This window comes from Vipera berus, assembly GCF_964194415.1.
Source record: "Vipera berus genome assembly, chromosome: 2".
Classification (NCBI taxonomy): domain Eukaryota; kingdom Metazoa; phylum Chordata; class Lepidosauria; order Squamata; family Viperidae; genus Vipera; species Vipera berus.
The window spans coordinates 238,527,169-238,551,582 of record NC_138203.1 but is presented as its reverse complement, the minus strand read 5'-3'; the positions used below and the strand labels follow the sequence as shown (position 1 = coordinate 238,551,582).

General features: G+C 38.9%; 1 protein-coding gene across 4 annotated transcripts in view; it reads left to right on the top strand.

The window, feature by feature from the left end:
- Positions 1 to 24,414, top strand: part of SLC41A3 (solute carrier family 41 member 3) — a 41,402-nt gene that overhangs the window by 8,067 nt on the left and 8,921 nt on the right. For 2 of the 4 annotated variants that reach the window (XM_081315908.1, XM_081315907.1), the window contains exons 3-6: positions 9,010 to 9,117; positions 11,374 to 11,445; positions 12,815 to 12,959; positions 17,292 to 17,438. In XM_081315908.1, the coding sequence (XP_081172034.1) occupies positions 9,010 to 9,117; positions 11,374 to 11,445; positions 12,815 to 12,959; positions 17,292 to 17,438 (472 nt within the window). Of the gene's footprint in view, positions 1 to 613; positions 801 to 5,809; positions 5,935 to 9,009; positions 9,118 to 11,373; positions 11,446 to 12,814; positions 12,960 to 17,291; positions 17,439 to 24,414 lie in introns of those variants that run through there. The other 2 variants (XM_081315909.1, XM_081315910.1) reach the window with 2 other exon arrangements.

Here is a 24,414-nt window from a genome sequence, read left to right as displayed (position 1 = left end):
ACATGTCATCTCACATGCCAGGAAGGATAGAAAAAAATGTTTAAAAGAGAATATTGTGATAGACATATATACATTTTTTTATTTATTTGATTTTTATCCCACCATTCTTATTTTATAAGTAACTCAAGGTGGTGAACATATATAATACTCCCTTTTCCTACTCTCCCCACAACAACAACCCTGTGAGTGGGTTGGGCTGAAAGTGTCTGGCCCAAGGTATTTGACTGGATTTCAAGCCTATGACTGGATTAGAACTCATAGTCTCCCATTTCTAAGCCATCACCTTAACCACTACACTAAACTGCTAGTTCCCTCTCTTTATATGGATAGCGGCACTGCTCAGTGGTGTTGTAATGAAAATAAAGCTCCTATTCTGGTGTATTAATAGAAAAATAATATTACTATTTCTTTGGTAACAGCACTTTTTACTGAAGATACCTTATTTCATGATAGTAACAGTCAGACAATTGGAAGAAACTCAGAGATCATTTAATCCAAACCCTTTTAAAGCATTTCAGATAGCTCTCTAGGGATGGTGGTGGTGATACTAATGACACAAAATGAATTTTCATTAACTGCTGCTCTCTGAATGCTGATTCATTACCTAAAGCAGGGGTCTCCAATCCCCAGTCCGTGAACCGGTACCAGGCCATGGTCTGCACAAACAAGCAAAGCCCCATCTGCAGGATGCAGGCAGCACACAAAACCATGCACCGTCCAGTCCGCGAAAAAACCTCTCTCCACATAACCAGTCCCTGGTGCCCAAAAGGATGGGGACCTCTGACCTAAAGGCTTTACAGGTAATCCTCATTTATCAACCATTCATTCAGCAACTGTTTGAAGTTACAATGGTGCTGAAAAACATCATTCTGTGGCCCATTTACAACTTTTGCAATGTCCCTCAGTCAGAAGATCACCACTGCAGGCAGTATGAGTTGTCCTATGCCAGATATGTGGATTGTTTTTCTTTTTTTGTTGCAGAACAGAAAGATTGGAGAGAAAGGGATTGTAAATAAGGTCAAGCTATTTGCTCTTCTACACATCAAAAGCAGTGCAATTACACCAGCAGCCTGGGGTGGGGAGCCTTGGGTACTCTATGCAAACAGCTTGAAATATTTTCCTCCCCAATCTCTCCACTTTGTAGGGCAGGAGGAGGCAAGCAAGCAATTTCTGCAGGCAGTCTCTCCTTTGCCTAACTCTTTCCTCCTCATCCCAGCAGAGAGATTGGAGAGGGATTTCAAGAGAGTAAGCTATTTAATCTTCTACACATTAAAAGCAATGTGATCACACCACTAGCAGAAAGGATCAGGCACAGGAGAGATTGCCTACAGAAATCATTTGCTTCTTTCCCCCTCCTCCTCCTTGGAGAGTGAAGAGATTGGAGAAAAAGGGATTTCAAAACAATAAGCTGAGCAACACTCTGACATCTTCTATGCTGCCAATACAACTGCACTGCTTTCAATGTGATTGAAAAAAATCAAGATAAAAGCAGCCGCTCAAGCATTCCAAAGAGCAGGTGGTGGTACTTAGGAGGCAAACAAAAGCTTAAGGTGTGAATCTAAGTTCAGTACTCTTGTCTCTTTCCAGTTGAAAAGCACAGATATGCTCACACAATTTCCCACTTCATGACAGCTTCACTTAAAGGCAGATTTACCAGTTTCAGTCAGGGTTGTTAAGCGAGGACTACTTGTTCATGATGCTTACTTAGTGTTTGGTATATAGTAAGGAACAATAGATCCATACACCCAAGATATAGATGTTCATAAAAGCTGGACTTGCTTCCTCTTTGAACATCCAGCTTTAACAACTGCACGTGGCTCAGTCTCTGATGAAGAAAAATAGCAAAGAGCAGAGCCACCAGACTGCTTAATGCTTGAGCACTACCAGACTCTATTCATTGGCACAGCTACAGTGATCGGGATGTAAATGGTTTAGGTGGCTAATAGGAGGCATGAGGGATAGAAATTGGGAATTCTAGCTGTAATCATGGTGTTTTGGAAGCATTCCTACAAAATGTCTTCCATTTAAATAGCAATAGCAATATCACTTAGACTTATACACTGCGTGCACAATTATTAGGCAAGTGAGCGTTTTGACCATATCATCATTTTCATGCATATTTTCCACTTCCAAGCTGTGTAGACTTGAATGCTTGGTGGATATAAGCATATCAGATGAAGTGTATTTGTGTAATGAGAGAGGGTGTGGCCTAAGGAGATCAACACCCTATATCAAGGTGCGCATAATTATTAGGCAGTTTCTTTTCCTCAGGCAAAATTGGCCAAAAAAGAGATTTAACTGACTCTGAAAAGTCAAAAATTGTAAAAAGTCTTTCAGAGGGAAGCAGCACTCTTGAAATTGCTAACATATTGGGGTGTGATCACAGGACCATCAAACATTTTGTTGCAAATAGTCAAAAGGGTTGCAAGAAATGTTTTGAGAAAAAAAGACACACATTAACTGGCAAAGACATGAGAAGAATCAAATGTGAAGCTACCAAGAACCCATTATCCTCCAGTGCTGTCATATTCCAGAACGGCAACTTACCTGGAGCACCCAGAAGTTCAAGGTGTACACATCATCTGATATGCTTATATCCACTAAGCATTCAAGTCTATACGTCTTGGAGGTGGAAAATATGCATGAAAATGATATGGTCAAAATACTCACTTGCCTGAATTGTGCATGCAGTATATGCCGCTTCACAGTGCTTTACAGCCCTCTCTAAGCAGTTTACAGAGTCAGCATATTGCCCTCAACAATCTGGGTCCTGATTTTACAGACCTCGGAAGGATGGAAGGATGAGTCAACCTTGAGACACTAAGAATCGAACTGCCGAGTTGCCAAGCAACCGGCAGTCAGCAGAAGTAGCCTGCAGTACTGCATTCTAACCACTGCGCCACTGCAGCTCAGTAAATGTGGGTTTACTATAGATATGCAGCTAAAGGTAAGCACCTTAGGAGTTCAACCACTAATCAAAAGTAGAAGAGTACCATCTCTTGTCTCCAAGGAAAGCGATGCAGCCTAGGGAAGAACAGCCCTGCCCCATCCATTGTGTCATCCCTTCAGGGTAAACCAGACTTGAACGCCAAAGTCATGAATACTAAAACTGCAGTGACAAAACCTTGCAACCTTAAATATGTCTCCTTCTCTATCTTTATGGCAGAGAAGTAGGGAGGGTCAAGTCTGAAATGGATCTCAAATTGTATTCCTGCTTTGGGCTCTCTTATTGACCATTGCCTTGACTGCAGCTCTTTTTCCTCTTCAAAAGAGTTATTCTATAAGCCCCATTTTCAAGAAAAGCAACAACCTGGGAAGCAACGTAGCCAGCCTCCATCCATTGGGGCAGCCCTACAAGGTGGACCAGACCAAGAAACCAATGGCACATATAGCTTAGGACCTGTCTGGTGCAAGCAACCAGATACATTTGTGAAAAGTCCAAGTCAGCAACTTTATTGTGTTCCCAATAACACATAAGAATTTCCCCAGATTGCTTGCCTTTCGTAAGGAACAATCAAATAAGGTTTCATGGAATTTAAGGGGGTGTCTGGGTCAGACTTCTTGCTGCTGTGCAAGGATTCAAGGCTAGTTCCCTGCTTGACCCCTTCTCCCTGCCTGGCTGGGAGTTTCCCAACAGGAGTCCTCAGAATCTTGTAAGTCTCAATATGCTTTCCCCCAACCCCAACTTTATATTCGTGTGAACTTGAGAAGGGCTTGTCTGAAACATTTTCTCAAATTAGTTTCTTGGTGTGGACTTGAGCCCCTCTTATCTGATCATTACCTTGGTAGGGGCACTTCCTCCTGTCCTTCAAGGCCATTTTTTCTACTCTGGCTCATAAAGGATGAAGTTCATTGACCTTCCTCCCCCCCTCCCAGAAAGAATCCTGAGCTCCAACTGCCAGTTCTCCTCCCTTATACTCATCAGAGCTGACCATCCCCATTCATGTGCTGGGTTTTCTGTGTTGGGTGGATTTGTGCATCCTGAAGGAAATTTTTCAGTGGATAAAAGGAAACAAGGGCAACAAACCCTGGATTTTGGAGGGTGGCTATCTATGGGAACAAAAAGACTGTGACTCTTTTATTTTCTGTCCCAGTGTAGAAAGCTCATGTCTGAAGGTGACTTTCCAAGTTTCTTCCTCAATTAATGCTGGTTACAGGACTTATAAATTTAAACCCAGCTTTCTTCAACCTCCTCTGTACCTCCTTAGTGTGGGAAAGAAAGCAGCTAAGCAAATAGAGTTCTTGGATTAAGCTCAACACGTTATCAGAGAAAGCTTTTTTTAGACCAACCAGCATGCCTTAGGAAGATTGCTGGTTTTATTTGTAGTAACCAGACTACTATCGAATTGATTGACTGGTGTGGTGCAGACAATGTTGAGGTGGGGTTAAAGGCTGACTGCAAAGACTGGGTTTAAATCCCTTTTGGGTTCTGCGGCACCCAGAATGACTCTATATTCATCATGGACTTCCAGTTTAAATTGCCTCACAAAGTTATGAGGATGCATGTCATTCTAAGGTGTTTGGAGAAAGGTCACATGGAAAAAAATAGAGTCAAGAGAGGAAGTTTTATCCTTTGAAATTTCTGCTTATCCGGATTCCAGGGTAGTGCAACCAGATGTGAAACATCATTTAAAGGAAAAAAAATATTCTCTAATTCTGGATATTCCTGGTTTATTTTAATTAACCGAGCATTTGGATTTTGTCATTTATTGCTGTATCCTTTTCATGAAAACTTAGAACTGTGAAGGAGATTTACTTACTGGCCTTGAGCTAGCAAAGAGCATCCAAAGGATTATTGTATAATCTATGACAGCTCTTTCCCTTCTTTTAAAAAGAATTGACCAAAGCAGGAAAATCCCAAATGTAATTTTTTACATAACTGAATAAATTACAAGTTTTGCAAAGAGACAAAGCCTGAAGAGTACCTGAATTTAAACTGATGACAGCAGATAAGGGTGCTGGCTTTTGAACCTCATTGGTGTTCATTCAGGATTTCTGAAAGTCAAGTCATTTAGAGATAGATACAGATTATCTGTTTTCTAAAGTTGTGTACCCAAAGCAGAGCTAGGAAATCAGAAGAAAAGAAAGGATGAAAAGTGCCTTTTAACTAGAATAGCCTCATCGATTTTCTCCTTTACTTTCCCCTCTGAGCTCTTCTGTAATCTTGGTAGTTGTAGTTGGGATTAAGCTCCTGTTCCTAATGACTTTTCTTCACCTTGAGGAAGCAAAAAAAGAAAGGAAAACTGAAGTAAACTTTCTTCTTTGCCTTAGAACAGTAAGAAAGATTCAGCGTCACACAGGGTGAGCTTGATGGCGCTGTGACTATTTCGGCCCTGCAAGCTTATCTTTTCAATTACTGTCTTTGTAAGTGGAGGAGAAAGGACACAAGTGACTGAAGTATTTTAAGCAATTCCAGCACAACCTAGCACTATTTATGCTGGTAACTCTTCAGTGTCCTAGCTTCAGCCAGTCTTTCTGGTTTTCAGCCAGGTCGTGATAGCTGGAAACTGACTCAAAGCATAGTGGAAACCAAGCTCAGCTAATCTGAATACATTTTGGAAACGAACTTTGCTCTCCCGTGGAAGAAGAAAAAAAAGGACATCGGATTTTTGAAACACGTGGTGGGGTAACTGTAACCCAAAGGTGCCTTGAAACTCTGTTTGAAGATTGAAGACTACTCCAATTTTGGGATGTCCTTTTGTCCTCTGCTTCTTTAGTATGGGTTAACGGCATTCAATAATGGTAGTCACGGAGCTGAAATTGGAGCTGCGCTTCCGAGGGAAGAAACTCAGAGGTTTTACCTGTAAGTTTTTCAGATCACCCAGTGGATTCCTTCCAGAAACATGCTTCTCCATTGCATCACAGATCTTCGGGCCGTATATACTGGCAGGTTTAGGCCTGGTTGCTGCTGGTTTGGTGATGGATATTCTCCAAGTATGTATGTTCTTTCAACTTCCTTGATAATGAGGGGTAGGCTGACTGCGAGCATCTATTTTTAATTTGGCTACGTGGGAGCTAGGTGCAGTATTTGTTCTACCTGCCTGGGGGAAAAGTATCTTCTGTGAGAATGTCAGGGCTCTCCAGAGAGTCTTTGTGGACAGACTGAGTTGGATGAAAGGCTCTTATTCATTGTCCACCTGTTGTTCTTTCTAAGTGTCCTGGAGGAGAAATACTAGGACTGAACTGATCCAAGAACATACTCATCAGCCACAAGCCAGAATATGTTAGGAAAAATGTAAATGCCTTGGAAATATCACATGCGGTGTCAGGAATATTGTGTTCCCAGCATTGGGTGGATTTTTGTGACAAGGAAGCTGCTCATGTGGCCCAGAATCTAGGTGGAAAACCCCAGCAGAGGTTATTGTGGAAAAGCTGGGTTACAGCAACTCCTGGTCCTCATTAGATCCTCCTTGCAAGATACTCTCAGTTATTAGGCCAATTCTAGCCACTTTTTTCCTTTAAAATTTTGTTTTGTTTTACTTAACTTTTCAACTGCAAACTACAACTTTCTTTCATTCTTAAGAATATATTTTTCTTGTCCTCCTGGGGTTGTTTGAAAGGAGTGTGTATATGTGTGTGTGAGTGGTTTGTGTGTGTGTGAGAGAGAGAGAGGTGTGTGTGTGTGTGTGTGTCATTTATTATCAGTCTGAATCAGTCCACTGCAGGTTGAAAGCCATCTCACTGAAGTTTAGTTTATGGAGCATAATTTACTATAGGTAGTCCTCAACTTACACCCACAATTGAGCCCAAAATTTATGTTGCTAAGTGAGATATTTGTTAAGTGAGTTTTGCCCCATTTTACAACCTTCCTTGCCACAGTTGTTAAGTGAATCAGTTCACTTCTAAGTTAGTAACACAGTTGTTAGGTGAATCTGGCTTCCCCATTGACTTTGCTTGTCAGAAGCTTGCAAAAGGTGATCATGTGACCCTGGGACCCTGCGACCATCATAAATATGGACCAGTTGCCAAGGATCTGAATTTTGACCCTGGGGATGCTGCAATGATTGTTAAGTGTGAACAATAGTCCTAAGTCACTTTTTTTCAGTGCCGTTGTAATTTTGAATGGTCACTAAACAAATGGTTGTAAGTCAAGGACGACCTGAATGCTACTGCAGCGAATTAGTGGATCTATGCTTTTGAACTTCCTAGTCTAAGGCTGAATGACTCTCACTGGCCCAAATAATTTTCTTCATATATCATGTCCTCTAAATAAATAGAATTCTTGTTTATGATTGCTTTGTTTCATAGGGCCTTACAACAACCCTCCAGTTGTGTATATATACTCATGCAAAGAGTGCAGGATTTGTGTGCAAAACATTAGACTGGGTTAAATCACAATTGGATAGTTTACGGTTCAACAGGTTGCTTAGACCTAGCCTCTGTCTTAGTATGTTGTGTGAATCAAGTCAACATGTTAAACCATAATATGATTTATTTGTTTGGACATAGGAAACTTGTGTTTTGCTAAGCTATGTTATGTTTTGTTAAACTTGACTAGGGTTTAGCATGTTGTGTGAACTCAGCCAAGGAATGATTACTCAGTCACAGAACACTCTATGCCTAATTAGGGAGAAGCCCCATTGATATCAGTGGGTTGGACTGTGCCCATTATGTTATCATTAGGAACATTTATTTCCCTGCTTGATTGCTAATAAAGCAGAACAGGTTGAAAAGTGAGACGGCAGTCCTGTAATTTCAGGTTTATTTGTAATTTAAAAGGCATAGGAATGATAGTCAATAATATGTTTATTGTGTTTGTTTTTTAAAATACTTCCTGTAGAAATTCTCTGCCACTTTAAGGGTGTCTCTGATTTAGAGGCAAAAAACAGAAAAGGAAATAGTCCATTAATGCATTACATATAAGGAATGGAAAAAGGCTTACGCAAACCTCTTATCACTCCAAACTTCACTTTCTACTATGTTTTTTTCCTCTTCACTTTCAAGTCATTTATAATCAAATGCAACACACTCTTGAACTTTGTGTTCTTCAATCTAAAACAACTTTGTTGTGCAGTATTGGCCACCAAGTAGATCATAACATTAGAGAACTCGTATTTGTACATCCCGGGGGGAGGGGGGTGTCAGTGAGGGGGAGGGAACCTCTATGGCGCTATAGCAAAAGATCTCTCCCCCTTTCCAGCCCCCTGCAACAACCACACTGTCTTCTCTCCCAGCAGGTCCCTCTCACTGGCCACTCGGAAGCGGACCAATCACCCAAAACCCTTCCACCTAGCTTCCACTCAAGGTGGGGAGTACAAACAACTACCCACACACTAGCTGCTATGAGGCTCTTGCCCTAGAAGGAGCCCTCACACAATCCCATTCCTTAACCTCCCTCTTAAGTAACTGTTGTGTATGGGGTATAGTAACCCTGATTGCTATGCTCACTATCTTATCAAATGGCCACAATTCTCCCCAAGTCTTTCTTGTCCTGTCCAAGAGAGGAGAAAAAGGGGCAGAAGAGGGGAGGATTTGACCATCAGAAGTTGACCATCAGGATCTTAGTTGGAGAGTTTAGAAGAAAGTTGTTTTCTGGAGAAAGCAGCTGCAGTGCTATAGTCAAAGAAGAAGAGAAGGGTTGGTTTGGCTTTGTTTTGTTTCATTTTTTCTATGGTTGTGGTTGCTTTTTTTTTGATCCATAAAATGAAAATATAGCAGTTAACGTCCATTTTCCTGATTTTGAAGTTGTGGATGTGCAAAGAAAGATTGAATGATGTCATTGGAACTATTTAATTAGTTTCCATGATACATGTTTGGTCCAATAAAAAATAGTTTGTCTTTAATTTTGTTATATACTTTTATAGAATTGTCACAAGAATGCTGATTTATTTCAATTTTCTTTATTAATTGTTGCTTAGGTATTTAGCACTGAAAAACACTGAAAACACTGAAAAACAGCATACAATTCAGAGCTGCTGGGAAATCTATGTAGTACAGTAGTTCAAAGCTTGTATGAATGTTCATGTTACAATTAATATCACAATGAATGCTTTCTTCTCTCCCTTTCAGCACTGGAAAGTATTTATAAAAATCAGAGAAATGTATATTCTGATTCCAGCCCTGATTGGTTTGAAAGGCAATCTTGAAATGACCTTGGCATCTAGACTGTCTACAGCTGTAAGTATCCTCTTTATGTTGTCTTTTAATACACAGAGAAGGATTCAGAGTTCTTGTTTGGTAAGAAAGGTATTGACATGTGATCACCTATACACAGTAGTTCTTATCGTAAGTAGGTTGGGTCTGTATATTTTACGTTCCATGGTGGTCATGAACAACATTTCTGTTAGAATTGTGTCTCTGGTTTCTCTACTGTACCACATATTTGGAAAGAATTATATTTTAGGTATCCAATAATATATTTGAGCAAAGGTCTGAGGGAGCCATTTTAGAGATGAAGCCACAAGACCTCCATCTAGATCAGGGGTGTCAAACTCAATTTCATTGAGGGCCACATCAGCATTGCGGTTGCCCTAAGGGGGCTGGGTGGGTGTGGCCAGGGTGGGCGTGGCCTACTGGGTGGGTGTGGCTAGAGTGTGTATGGCCTACTGGGTGGGCGTGGCCAGCTCTACATCGTTCGCATCAAGGGTGCCTATGGGGGCCTGGGCAGGAGTGGGACAGATCTGAGGGTCTCTGGCAGAAGGAGGGTCTCTGAGCCAGGGCCAAGGCAGTGGGGGCCATTCCCTCACTGTTTCCAGGATGGCTTCGTGGGCCACATGAAACCACTTTGCGGGCCAGATCCAGCCCCCGGGCCTTGTGTTTGACATGTCTGATCTAGATCTACAGAAAGACAGGAGTGAAGTTCCTCACTATTATTAATGTGACCTTAACAATAAAATGTTTATGTTCTCTTTTTAATGTAACAGCATGCCAAATGTACTATTTGCCATCCATGATTATGAAAGGGAAGGGATTTATTTATTTATTTATTTATTTATTTATTTATTTATTTATTTATTTATTTATTTATTTATTTATTTATTTATGCATGCCACCCATCTCACCATCCACTATCCTCACTCTGGATGGTTTACAGTACAGTAAAATCATAACTACAAGGATATTAAAATTAACTTGACTAAGATGAAAAGCTACAAATCAAGAGCACGATATTCCAAGATAACTTTTTTTATTTTTTTATTATTATTTTAATCCCATTTATATCCCGCCCTTCTCCGAAGACTCAGGGCGGCTTACAATCTAAGCACAAATCAAATGTGCTTAGCAATAGCCTTCATTCTATGTATATGCCTGCTTATTAGGGCTTTTGCCCCCCCCCAGCGGCATTTTTACAAAGTCAGCTTATTGCCCCCAACAATCTGGGTCCTCATTTTTACCTACCTCAGAAGGATGGAAGGCTGAGTCAACCTTGAGCCTGGTGGGATGCGAACCTGCAATAATAATTTTTATCCCAAGATAACCTGTACTGTGTTGGCTTAGGACAGTTGAGCTAGTATTGCATGTGCATGCCTCTGAATTAAGCCCAGCATCTTGAATTAATGACACATACTTGTTAAGCAATCATTTAGGTTGATCCGAAGAGTTAAAAATATCCATCTTGATAGTAGTTTGTTTGCTAGCAGCATTTAGGAGGTTTGCATATTTTGTCTGACTGTAATTCCCTTATTTATTCATTCATTCAATTTCTATAGTTGCCTATCTCATATTCTTGAGTCTGGGTGGTTTACAATTAAAACATAAACAGTACCAAAAAAAATTAAAAAATGAAACAGCCATACAAACAATACAAACATAAAAAACCACTTAAACCATTAAAGTATAGAGTACATTCCCCAAGAGAGCACAGCAATTCAAGGACAGCCCAGCCATTTTAAGGTCTCCATACTTCTCTCTGATCCTTAGGCCAGAAGTCAAAGTGCTATCAGCCTGGCTTATTTACTTAAACAAATGTCGTTACCCTGTTCAGAATTCCCAAACCTTGCAAATGTTCTTCCCTTTTTTTCCAGAGATTTGAAACATTTTTAGCTCTGGGTAGAACATTGTAGCTTAGTATGAGTATCGGGTTACTCCTTCTATGAGCTGCTGTGATAAAGTCCAATGGCGCCTGCCTTGGAGATGAGTATGGAGTTCAGACAATTAGCAGTTGTACCTCCTGATTGTGTGCATCCAAACTGTACTCCAAACTGGCCACGGTTTTTGTAAATCTATTTTTAAACTGGTCATATTGCCAGTTGGAAGGAAAAAGAAATCCATTCCCTGCAGGCATATCCCTAGCGGTTTTTCATAAAGATGAAAATGAAAGAGACTGATAGTGGTGCCCTGGCACAATCCTGCCAAAGCACAGGGGCAATCTTATATCATCAGGAGCTCTCCTTCCCTGCATAAGAGTTACATGTTGTCTCCTGGGCATTTCAGGCTAATACTGGCCGGATGGACAATACACAGGAAAAATGGAAAATGGTTATTTGCAATATGGCCTTGATTCAGGTAAGCAAGTCTAAATTTTTTATGGAAACTTTTGAATAATACTAGTCAATTAGAGCCCCTGGATAATTAATCTGATCCTCACTTATTACTGCTTTTTTCTTGTACAAACTCTTGATGTTAGTTGTTTCCTAATGAGGTGATTATTTTTTCACATGCTTTAGGGAAAAGGTCCAGGCATCACAGCTTTTATAGCATTTCTGTTTCCAGCTACTTTTGTCTGGCTTTTTTTTGTACAGAAATTAGGATTAGAGGAAAAGTCAGAGTAACTACATATTACCTTTTGATTGGTGGCAGTAGGAGCTGTCAGTCTAGAAGCAGCCGATTCCTACAGCCACAGGTTTGTGAGGTATTATAAGACATTGGAAAGGCCTACACAGAAGATTCTCTTTACTAGTCAAGACAGTGATGATTCCTATCACTGTTTAATTTACTCCATGTTACTCAGAATGCCAATTAAGTTTAATAGTTTTAAAATGGGTCATGGGACTCATAGGCCATTAATTTTTCAGTATGATTTGGAACACTCATTTCACATTTGTGAAATATCCCTGGTTTTCAACAAAGATATCTAGGTTCCTCTAGCAAAGCAACAACATTTTGATTACACAGGGTTAGATTTTTGGCTTTCATTTCTCCCAGATCAGTACCCATTTAACCAAACGCCCACAAAGTGTCATGAAGTATAAAATACTGACAATAGCTAAAAACATTTATTGATTTATTACTGTATCAAATTACTTTGTTAAATAGGGGATTTAATTGATGAGATTGTGGAAAGGGAAATATGTGCTGTCCCACCAACTATTGCTGAAGTACAGCTCTCAGCATCCCGAAAGTGAATTGTTACACCTTACAGTTCAACATCACCTGAATTACTATAGGTTAAGAGTTTAAGGTTCCAATCAAATGATTCACAAATAGTCCTTATTGCATTCCAGATATTTAATTCCACACCACCTTCTCAGATGAGGTTTCAGTCTTTTTGTTGTTTAAGGAAACATTTGTCAGCTGACTAAAAGTAATTGCCTAATAAGGTGTCCGTTCAACAGAAGCCTGTGGAGGGTGAAATTCATTTCATGTTTTACAGATTGGCTATTTCACACATGAACTTACTTTCATAAGTCTGTCTGAAAAGTAACTTTGTACTATGAAAAGAGTAACTGGCAAAGATAAAGTGAAGGACAAAAACACACACTGCTTTTCTCTGCATGAAAAGCTTAATCATCCTTGGGTGATGCTGTTGGGGACACTCGACACATTAACACGTTCATGCCTTCCATCTAGGAAAGAGATCTGAAGAAATGCTTCTGAACTGATCTCCACTGCAGCCTCTTGAGATGTTCTGTTCTTCATTGTTTCTGCTTGACAGGTACAAGCCACTGTGATAGGTCTTCTGGCAGCTGTAGCAGCAATCCTTCTAGGCGCACTCTCTAATGAGTATTTGGAGCTAAACCATGCCATTGTGTTGTGTGCCAGCAGCCTGACAACAGCATTTGTAGCTGCCTTTTTCCTTGGTGAGTTGTTGTTGCTGTTGTTTTTTTTTAAACTCTCGTGATTCTTGGAATACTAGGTGGCCCTGCTTTTGAAATTTTAATTCTGCTCCTCATACAAATTGTTTGCATTTGGTTCCTGGTCATTATTTTATAACTATTTGTAGACAGTTTGGATTCTTTCCTTGGGAAGTCACATGGACTGTATTAGTAACAAATTTATTTATTTATTTATTTAGTTTTGGGACTTATATGCCGCCCTATCTCCCGAAGGACTCAGGGCAGCTAACAACAATAAAATACAGCGATACAAAAGTTAAAAAGAATTAAATTAACAGCCCCAATAAAATAAATTAAAATTAATCAATTAAAAATTGATGGGAGTATGGAAATACATAACCATCTATATCAGGGGTATCAAACTTGCCACGTCATGTGATGTGTTGCGACGTATCACGACTTTTTTCCTATTGCCAGAGCTGGGGTGGACATGGTTTCGGCATGACACATCCGGCCCATGAGCCGGCAGTTTGACACCCCTGATCTACATGAACCAGTAATTTGTTCCAAGCATCTATGTTTCTAATGGGGCCAGATCACACCAATATGCCATCTGGCTTAGTTACAGGCATATCGCTTGAGATGCAGCCCCTTAAAGCCATGGGTGCAGTTCCAAAGACTTCAGTTGCAAGATTCAGTGGGACAGTAGGGCAGTTAAATAGTTGAATGAAGAATAACTGGATTAATGCTACTGAATTTAAATAGTTGAATGAAGAATAATTGTATTAATGCCTGTTACTCATCCCAGCTTCTGCCAACCTAGCAGTTCGAAAGCATGTAAAAATGCAAGTAGAAAAATAGGGACCACTACGGTGGGAAGGTAACAGCGTTCCGTGCGCCTTTGGCGTCTAGTCATGCCAGCCACATGACCACGGAGACGTCCTTGGACAAACGCTGGCTCTTTGGCTTTGAAACGGAGATGAGCACCGGCCCCTAGAGTTGGAAACGACTAGCACGCATGTGCGGGGGAACCTTTACCTTTACCTTTAATTTCATTACATGTAAGTGAATGTTAGTTTTGTCTTATTCCTCCCTATGGTTTTAAGCATGGAGTGTGGGCTCCATACTCAAAGGCCAATTGCTATCTGTAGCTCAGAAAATCTGCACATTGCTGGTCTGCTTTCTCAGGCTATGGTTCTTCAGAGAATAGTCTTTTTTATGTTGAATTATTTTGAATTGCCAGTGACTAAATCTGGAGTCCTGTGTATGAAGAATGAGCTGTAGCCCATCCTGTTTGTATGAGTTGATTTTTCAACCTACTCTATGTCACTCAGAAATACAATTAAGCAGCATTAATCAGCAGAGCTTGCTTAATCATGGAGCCTAAATAATTTGGGATAAAAATGAAGTCTAAATGTCTTACAAAAGACTTAACGGGGTTAGAGCTATCCTGCGCCCTAGACAACTCCAGGATCCAAAAAAAATGACATTGTTTAGTGGACACCCACTTTTTAGATGTGTTTTTGGTGGTGCAGAAGTGGTAGCAACACCATAATAACAGGTATAAATTCTGAATCCGTTCCATAGAGGCAGGAGCTACTAATTTCCATTCTTCTATATCACCTAAAAATACTTTGTTGTTAGCTGCGAAGTCGTGTCCGACCCATTGCGACCCTATGGACAACGTTCCTCCAGGCCTTCCTGTCCTCTACCATCTTCTGGAGTCCATTTAATACTAGTTTCGTATAAAATTAATCTTTTACTCATAGTATCCCTTGCAAGCATCCGCAAGCAGTTTCAGCTAAATGGCTTTGTGCAGGGACTTTTAGGAAACAGCCTCACTTTCAGTTTTTTTACTCTTGACATAAATCTTATTTACCACCTTCTGTTGTTTCTCCTGGGGTCACCACTTCTGCTTAGATAAAACTCTGCCCTCGTCTTGTCACAGACGGGTTTTCTTTTTCACCTTTAAAACTTTTTTCCTATCCTGTCAGGATCATGAGGCCTTATTCCTGAAATATGGCTTAATAGTCAAAGTGTTCTTGCTCCAAGAAGTGTGCAGGTCTTCCACAAGAGAGCAGCATATGACTTTTAAAGAAGAGGAAGGAACAAGCTGCTGTGTTTCACATGAGAAATGCTGGTGTATAAATGTAAAAAAAATGAATGCAGCAGCAGCAGCGTTTTAAGGTGATGACCCGTTTTTTTCCTAGGCTGTCAAAACAAAGAGGTGACTGAGAAAATTTTTTGGAAAGTGCAATACATGAGTGCAAATCAGATTGTTGCTGTTCAGGAGGTCATTGGAAAATGTTTGAATGAGATAAAGTTTATTGTGCAGTGTTATTTAGATAAAGCATGCGATAAAGTGAGTAGGCTTCAATTATGGAATTTTTGAGCAAGCATGAAGTTGAAAGATAGCTTTGGAATGCAGTAAGAGTCCATGTAAAAGAAGTAAAGCATGAATTACATTAAATGGAATTCTCAACAAATGAGCCAACATTGAGCAGGGAATGTAATAAGGATGTATGATGTCCCTTTGGTTATTTAGTGTCTCTATAGATTAATGTAAGAGAACAAAGTTTAGTATAGTAGTTAAAGGTGCTGGACCAAAGCAGGAAGAATGGAAGTTTAACTTCTCCCTTAGGCACAAAACCAGGTGGATGACTTTGGGTCAGTCACACTCAATCGTAAAAAGATGTTGGCAAACCATTTTCAAAAATATTGTAAAGAAAACTGCATGGCTCTATCCATGTAGTCATCAGGAGTGAAGCCTATTTTGAAGGAGCATAATAACAGTAACATAGATTAAAGTACAAGGAAAACTCGTGGTGATAGTTGAAGTGTGTCATTTGGTGGATGAACATACAGTAGGTGTACTTTTGTCTGCTGACCATCCTGTGTGTGAGGTGAGAATTCAGATCTTTTGCAGGAAATGATACAGCAAGAAATATGGATCTAAAAATTAATTTATCAAAGAACATAGTTCTGTTTGACAAGGAAAGCAGAGTGAACTATAGCAAACTGTACATAAGTTGCAAAAACCTACTGGAAGTAGATGAATTTATATACATTGGTAGAACGTTTATTCAGTTTGGGGAAATGAGTGGAAGAATTTGAAGACAAGAAAATCTTGGTAGAAAGGTAGTGGGTAGTATGTGGATTGTTGTTAGGAATGCACATTTGTGGGGGTGGGAAACAAAAAATGCTTAAGTATATAAGTGTGCTGCCTGCTTTATATTAGGGAATTGAGAGTTGGAGTTGTAATATATATCATAAAAGTAAACTGAATGTAAGGGGAATGCATAGTGTTCTAAAGACGTATGCAGGGCTTTTTTTGTGATAGAACACCCAGAACGGAGTTCCGGCACCTTTTTTGATGGAACCTTGTAGGGTAGGCAAGGCGGGTTGTATGACATGTGTGACTTCCGGCACCTTTTTCTTTTACAAAAAAAGCACTGGGCGTATGTATGGTGAAATGAGATAGGCTCAAGAATGAATGGCTACTAAATGAATGTGGATTGAATAAAGAAGTGAATGATAGGTACACAAAAAGTACATTGGAGAGAGAGAGAGAGAGAGAGAGAGAGAGAGAGAGAGAGAGAGAGAGAGAGAGAGAGAGAGAGAGAGAGAGAGAGAGAGAGAGAGAGAGAGAGAATTAATTAAAATCAAATATCTGAAGACACAATGAATGTGTCTAAAAGAAATCAAAGACCAACCCAGTTGTGGTTTGATATAGTTGATGGGATAGTCAAAAAGAAAGAAGCCGACAATAAAAGGTGATATATGAAACAATGCATAAATGTGTATTGTATGGAAGCTGATGTATAGAAGCAAAGATCTATTAAGAATGGGTAGTGGTGACTCTTCAGATATTACTGAATTGCAGTTCCCAGGGACCTCGGCAGCATGGTTCATGGAGGTGACTCCTGGAAACTATAATTCAGCAAGGGATCCTCTTTCCTTGACATAGCCATCCAGTTGTAGAAATTCTCTTCCCAACTCCGTGGTTAATATACCCATTTTAAGTTTTCCAATGTGAAAAATGTGAGTGAATATTTTAAAAACTATACAGAATTATTTATAGTCCCTGCTGATGCTTTCAATAACGGGCTTTTTGATGCTGTATTTGGTCTATTTTTCCCAGTACCTTTTAATTCTCTTCACTGCATCCCAGATGCTAACAAGTATTATTCTCTCATCTCTCCATTCTAGTCACACTTAAAAGACCCTGGCATACCGGTCTGCTGCTTCTAGCTCTGTGGGCTTTGGAAAAGAAGAAGTTCCAGAGGTGTTCTGAACTTTTGTTATTCTGCAGATTTATTGGAAACTTTCTAAATCTGTGGTATCCCTCTTTCCTAGGATTGTTGATGATTGGTGTGATCATTGGAGCAAGAAAGATTGGGATAAATCCAGATAATGTTGCTACTCCTATAGCTGCAAGCCTTGGAGATTTGATTACTCTTAGTCTGCTGGCTGGAATTAGCAGTATTCTCTTCAGATATATAGGTATGTTAATGAGAAAATCTTGGGAACTCAGCAGCTAGTTCAATACATTACAAAAAAAATGATTTTGGAATAGTTTTCTTATCAATGGGAGATACCTTGGAAGGCTGAGTATGGAATGCAATAATGGACAATCTTCTTCTGTCTATGGAAAGCTCACCTTAATGAGTTTTAATGGCCTTTGTTTATTTATGAATAGGCATCAAAAGGCAAATAACCAATGCAGAGAAATTGTTCTTTGACAGGTAAAAGTAACAAATAAGCATCAACATTCTTGGATGCCAAATATCCTGGAAATTATCTAATCCTGCCTTAATAATAATAGGTTTCTGGGCCAATATAAGCTGTATAGAAAATAATATTTTGGCAGATTTAAACTGGCAGAGAAAATACTTAAAGCGTGTCCAAATTCCACCTTCCCTTCAGTCTTTGTGGCAGGACACTTTATATATAAAACAGCCCATTCTGTCTTTATATGAAGCATGAATATTTTATATTATGAAACGGTATAGGCACAGGTAAATGTTTTCAAATGACCTAGAAAGTATTCTGAAGTCTGGCTGAGTTGTAGGCTTTGTACTTTATTTTCAATCTTTAAAGATTTGTTTACCCCTTTAGAAGAATTTAACAATGATAGGGGAAGTTGTAATTTTAAAAAACGAGAACAGGTTATGTGACTATTTATGGCTACTCTGGATGGATCCAGTTCTTTTTTTCAAAGGCAGCAATCACGCCATACCTTAGTAAAAGGAGGGGACATTGTATTGTACCTCTGGTGCCACGTTCATGCACTTCAGGATTCAGCTGATGTGCAATGAGATATGACCCAGAAAACACATCCATAAACACTTCCATAAAACTCATTGTATAACACTGTGCAGGCCCAATTTTGGACACAAACTTGTCCCCTACTTCAGGCTGCTCCTGGAGTACCTGTTCTGCAAAATATTAAAAGGCTGAAAGGTACAGAGAGTTACAGTGTTCTGTATCTCTAATAATAGAAGAGAGAGTTGAAAAATGTGTAAATCTTGCTACCGGAAGCAGAGAGTTTGCTTAGGTTTCTCAAGCATTTCGCCACCTCCACCTCCCCTCATAAGCCAGGTAGAGATACAGCACTTCCACCTGTTTCCTAAGCAGCAAGCTTCTGTCATCTAATATTGTGTCTTGTAGAATTATACCTTGCTTTTCCCAGAGGAGGCTGCATTTTCTTTTCTTTGAAATTGCTTGCTTTGCGATTAATGCGGTTTTGTGATTTCATCCCACCGGCTTTAGGCTTTGACAACATCTTTTGCAGGAAAATGAAAAGCGCATTTCAGGAATTCTTGACTGGAGATCGAGTTGCTATTAGCCCAGCTTTGGGCCAGTTACAAAGAGCAGGTGGAGAATCTTATAAGAAAGATTATTAGGGTATCAAATGTTTGACACTCTTCTGTTTGTTTCAAGGTGTTTCCGAAGCCTTCCTTCCTTCTGCTTCTGACTCATGTTTGTTTTCTGCTGGTCTAGCAGTCTTGTCTGTCTTCTGTACAAGATCTCCTGCCCTTTTCAAGGTCATTCCAATGCTATATTATTACAGAAAGAGAAAATGATGAAAGGGTTACTAACTAAAGAGAATTAATAAATTAATTTCTTGCAGCTCACTTATGGTGAAGCGGGCTAAGATAGTAATAATTATTTTATTTGTAGCTCAGATTCACTGATTATCTCCAGAGGAGAGGGCAGACTAGAGCAGTTTAAGCAATGGAAGAAAATTGGGGGGGGGCGCTAATTTTTTGCAGATGAGGACTATTCAACTATGGAATGTTCCATTGCAAATAATGGAGGGATTCTTTGCTCAAAGTAGTTCAGGGCAGTCCTTGTTTGAGAATATAGGTTGTTTTCAACAGAGATTGAAATACATTTCTATAATTCTATTATAGGCAGTCCTCGACTTACCACAGTACACTTAGTGACTGTTCTGAGTTACAATGGCACTGAAAAAAACTCACTTATGACCATTTTTCACACTTAACGACAGTTGCAGCATCCCCATAGTCATGTGATTTACATTCATATACTTGACAACTGATTCACATGTATGATGGTTGCAGTGTCCTGGGATCATGTGATCACCTTTTGTGACCTTTTAAACAAGGAAAGTCAGTGGGGAGGCCAGATTCACTTAACAACCTTGTAACTAGTTTAACAACTGAAGTGATTCACTTAACAAATGTGGCCAGAAAAATCATCAAATAGGGCAAAACTCACTTAACAAATTTCTCACTTTGCAACCTAATTTTTGGGCTGAATTTTTGAGCTATAGTATAGCTATACTGTAGTACAATTGGACTATTTGTATTACCTTATTCTAGGCAGAATAGTCAGGTAATCTCAATGCTACTTTGGGATTTCTATAAAGGAAATATGAAATTGAGCTAGATGGAATGAACTCACTTCCAAGAAAAAAAGGAACATGCTCAGCTTAACTCTCAATTGATACAATTCAGTTTGTAGCCAGAAAAAATTCTAAAAGAAATGGATTTCAGCTGCCATAATGATGCATCACACCAACTTTTCCCCCTAAAACTCTTGTGTTTCAGCTCTCATAAACCTTAAGGCAGTTGAAATCCAAAACAGATGAAGGCACCATGACATGAAGGTCTAATTCCATGACAGTATCTATAAATCCGTCATGAGCAGTGCTTTTTTTGTAAAAGAAAAAGGTGCCGGAATTCACACATGTCATACAACCTGCCTTGCCTACCCTACAAGGTTCCATCCAAAAAAGGTGCCGGAACTCCGTTCTGAGCGTTCTATGAGAAAAAAAGCCCTGAGATTTTACTAAAATAGAAGTTGACTTCTCTGACTTCTATTACCATTTTTTTATTAAAAAGTTTTACAATACATTTTATCTTTAACAAACCAAAAAAAAAGAAAAAACCCCTCCCACCCCCTCCCCTCCCACCCGCTTCCCCCTCCCCAACCCCTCCCTCCCTTTCCCCTCCCCCCCCACTTCCCAGAGCAAAATACAGGGTATAAAAATACAAACAATCATAATCTAATTTACGCAAACAATCCTAAACTATTTAAACTATCAAACTTTAACTCATATAGGTAAACTCCAAACATATATATATATATATCATATCAATAATTATACAAATACAAAATAATACTTTCCAATCTAATACCAAAACACAGGGTATAAAAATACAAACAATCATAATCTAACTTATGCAAACAATCCTAAACTATTTAAACTATCAAACTTTAACTCATATAGGTAAATTCCAAACATACATATATATATCATATCAATGATTATTCAAATACAAAATAATACTTTTCAATCTAATACCCAATAAAAACAATCCCAGATAAACCAATTTATATCAATTGTCTAAAACTATTCCTCATTCCAACTAAACTTTAAATTCATATTTTCCTAATGTATTATACAACTTAAAATACCATAGATTACTTTCCAAACTTAAATTTTTTTATATAATCACATCGTTCTTATATTCTTATATTCTATTACCTATTCCAATATTACCCATAAAAATATTACAAGTTAGCTTCGATCACAAAGAAAACAATTTATATCAAGTTTATAAAACTATTCTTCTATCCAACTAAACTTCAACATACTAAAACCAGATTTATACAACCTTCCCTTCTCCTAATGTATTATACAACTTAAAATACCATACATTACCTTCCAAGCTTAAAATTTTTCATCCAAATAACAAATCATAACCTACAGAACACTACTACAAATCTTCCCAATTAACTTTTCATAATCATCTTAAAACTAAAGCAACACAAAATATTACATAATTATTTTATAAGGGTAAAAAATATATTCCCAAATATTTAGTCCTTCTAGCAATTCCAATTCCCATAATCCTTATTACATTATTGTCTCTTACAATTATATGACTAAATCTTCAGGCTTGATTCATTCGTCCAGAAGCAGCACGCCTCTTCCAATTTCTGGCCTTCTCCAGTGGTAATGAAATTTGACCCACTCCTGTACCTTTCACATCTGTCTGCGTTAACCCTTCAGCAACTTGTGGATTCTCTCTGGAACGTTGAGACTCTCTCTCACCTTTTTTCTTTGTAGATTCCAAAGATGGTATGGGGACTGCTTTTAAAACATTACTGTAGAAATCACGTGCCTGAATCACCATGGTAAAACAATACCTCGTACCTTCATAGGTCACCACCATACCCTCTGGTATTTGCCATCTAAACTTGATATCACGTCGTCTCAATTCTTGTGTCAAAAAAGCAAATTCCTTCCTTTTTCTTAAAATTTTTGCAGGGATCTCTTTTAAAATCAGAACTTTTTGCTCAGCAATTACAAAATCAATATTGTAGGAGGCCTGGATAACTTCGTTTCTAATCATTCTCTTTGTAAAATAAACCACCACATCTCTAGGTAGTTTCCTTTGTCTTGCAATCCACAAATTAACACGGAAGATTTTATCTATATCTTGCATTATTTCATCTGCTGGTCGCTCCAACACCCCTTCCAAGGCCTCAGAAACCATTTTCTTCAAATTTTCCTTAGGATTTTCTTTCAGACCTCTAATCCTTAAAGCAAATTCCATCTGATGATACTGTGTCGAAATCAAATCATAATCCATTTTCTCTATCACATTTTCAGTTTCTGTCATTTTGGCTTCCAGTCTAATATCATTTTGAACAAGATCTTCCACTCTTTTATCCAAAATCTCAATACTTTTAACCATGCTTTGTATTGCAGATGTGATGTCTGCTCTCATTTCTGTTAATTTCTCTGTAAACTTCTCCTCCAACTTTTTCTCCATTATCTCAACAAATTGTTGCATTTGCTTTCCCATAGTCTCTTGCAACAGACTCTGCAAATCTTTTGCTGTAAAAGCTGATACAGATTCAGATGATGATAATAATAATAATAATAATAATAATAATAATAATAATAATAATAATAATAATAATAATAATAATAATAATAATTTAATTTGTATACCGCCCTTCTCCCGAAGGACTCAGGGCGGTGATGCAGAGGACAATGAAGTTTTCACCGAAGACTGCTGCATCAAAGCAGGAACTTTAGAAGATATAGCCGCCATTTTCACCCACTATTGTTAGCTACGCACTTTCACTTACAGATTCAGCAAAGTCCATTGAGTTAAAGATCAAAACATCATCTTCACCAAAATCTCCTGCATCGCTTTGCCTGCGTCCTCGTTCTCAAAAACTCTTCCTTGCTAGCAGGGATGGTTGCGAACGCCCTGTTCTGCTCCAAAAAAAACCCGGAGCAGAGGCGCCTCGCAGTCCGGAGCATGCCCAGGCTTCGGGGGGGGCTCAATCCTTCCGCCGCCAAAACTCTAAGTTCTGGCGGCCCCGGAGAGCTCTACCCCTACCTGGACGCTCACCCCCTCCTCTTCTCCCGAGGTGGAGGCTTCTGAGCCGCCGAACAGCTGATCGGCGCTGTTTTCGGCGGCTCTACGGAGCCGCGAGGCTGACAGCCGAGAAATGGCTGCCTCCTGCGACGCCTTGCCATCCGGAAGTCACTTCTATTACCATTTGAGTGGGACAACCTACGAAGAAAAATCTTCTTTTTTTAAAAAAAAATCTTTTTTTACAATCTTCCCCTCCTTCTGATAATTTTCTCAATATTATAGTGGTGTAAACTTTCATGGTGAGCATCAATCAAGCCATGGTGAACTTTAAATACTGAATCATCATGATCTAATGTTCTGACATTTCATTGGCAGTGAAGTTTACTTAGACAAGGAACCACTCAGGAACCAGCTTTCTTGGACTCTTGTGACGTGAACCAATCAGACATCATCAGCCATGAATACAAAAGCCGAACCAATACTTGGGTGTTGTTGTTTTTTTGCCTGTGAGCTGCTGAGAAGTTACAAAGAAGGTCACTCTGCCCTTGAAGAGCAGATGCCAGCAAAATGTTAGGCTGACGTAAAACTAATAATATTACTTCAATAAATCCTGTTTTGTTTAAAGGTTTGTGCATGTAAAGATCTGTTGGTTAAAAAGCATAAATATTATATTAAAATATAATATTTTAAATGGCTGGTTTTCAGGTTTTCTGTTTGGACTTGTGCCATTTTTTAAATTCCAGTTCAAATAATATGACAAATTAATCCACAGGAATTAAGCCATTACAAATAAAAATACCACAGTATTTGATGTGCAAATAAGTATCTGCCCTTTTATTCAGGTTTTCAAAATAAAAATCTTCCCCACTGAGTTTTATTAGAATGATGTAATTCTATTGACATAAAGAAAGCCTAAGTCAATAAATATCACCATCATTTGATGCATGTTTTACTTGTTTAATAAGCAAAATCTTTCAACATGTAATGTGCCGGTATGAAAAAAATTGTTCCTCTAGTTCAGTCAGTTCAGTTAAAGTATAATTGGCAAGATCAGTTTTATGAAAACTTAATTAAAGAATTAATTAAAGAATTGTGGCTGAATTTAACAGTAAAGTTCTCAGCAGCACATAATTCCCAGCTGAATATAAATGTTCAAAGATCTCTATTTTTAAAAAAATCATCAATCCCCATCCCCATTGGAAAGGACTACAAAATCCTGGGGTCTCACTGGTTAATAGTGAGACACTTATAAAATATTGAAATATTATTGGAGATAAAAGTGAATCTTTTCCAAAGTGGCCATCCTGTCACAATTATTCCCAAGAGCAGAGCATAACATTGACTGGGGAGTCATAAAAAATTCAAAAACCACATCTGGAAATCTGTAAACCTGACTTAGCTAAAATCAATGTCCATGAATCTATCATCAGAAAAGCATTGGCTAAAAATGGGAATCCCAGAAGAGCAGCAATGTGCAAGCCATTTCTCCCTAAGGAGTTCCAGGTTTGCTCAGCAGCAAACAGAGACATAGCTATGGATAGATGGATCACTAGTGGAACTTTTCAGGCTATGAGGATATTATGTGTGGCAGAAACTACATTTCACAGTAA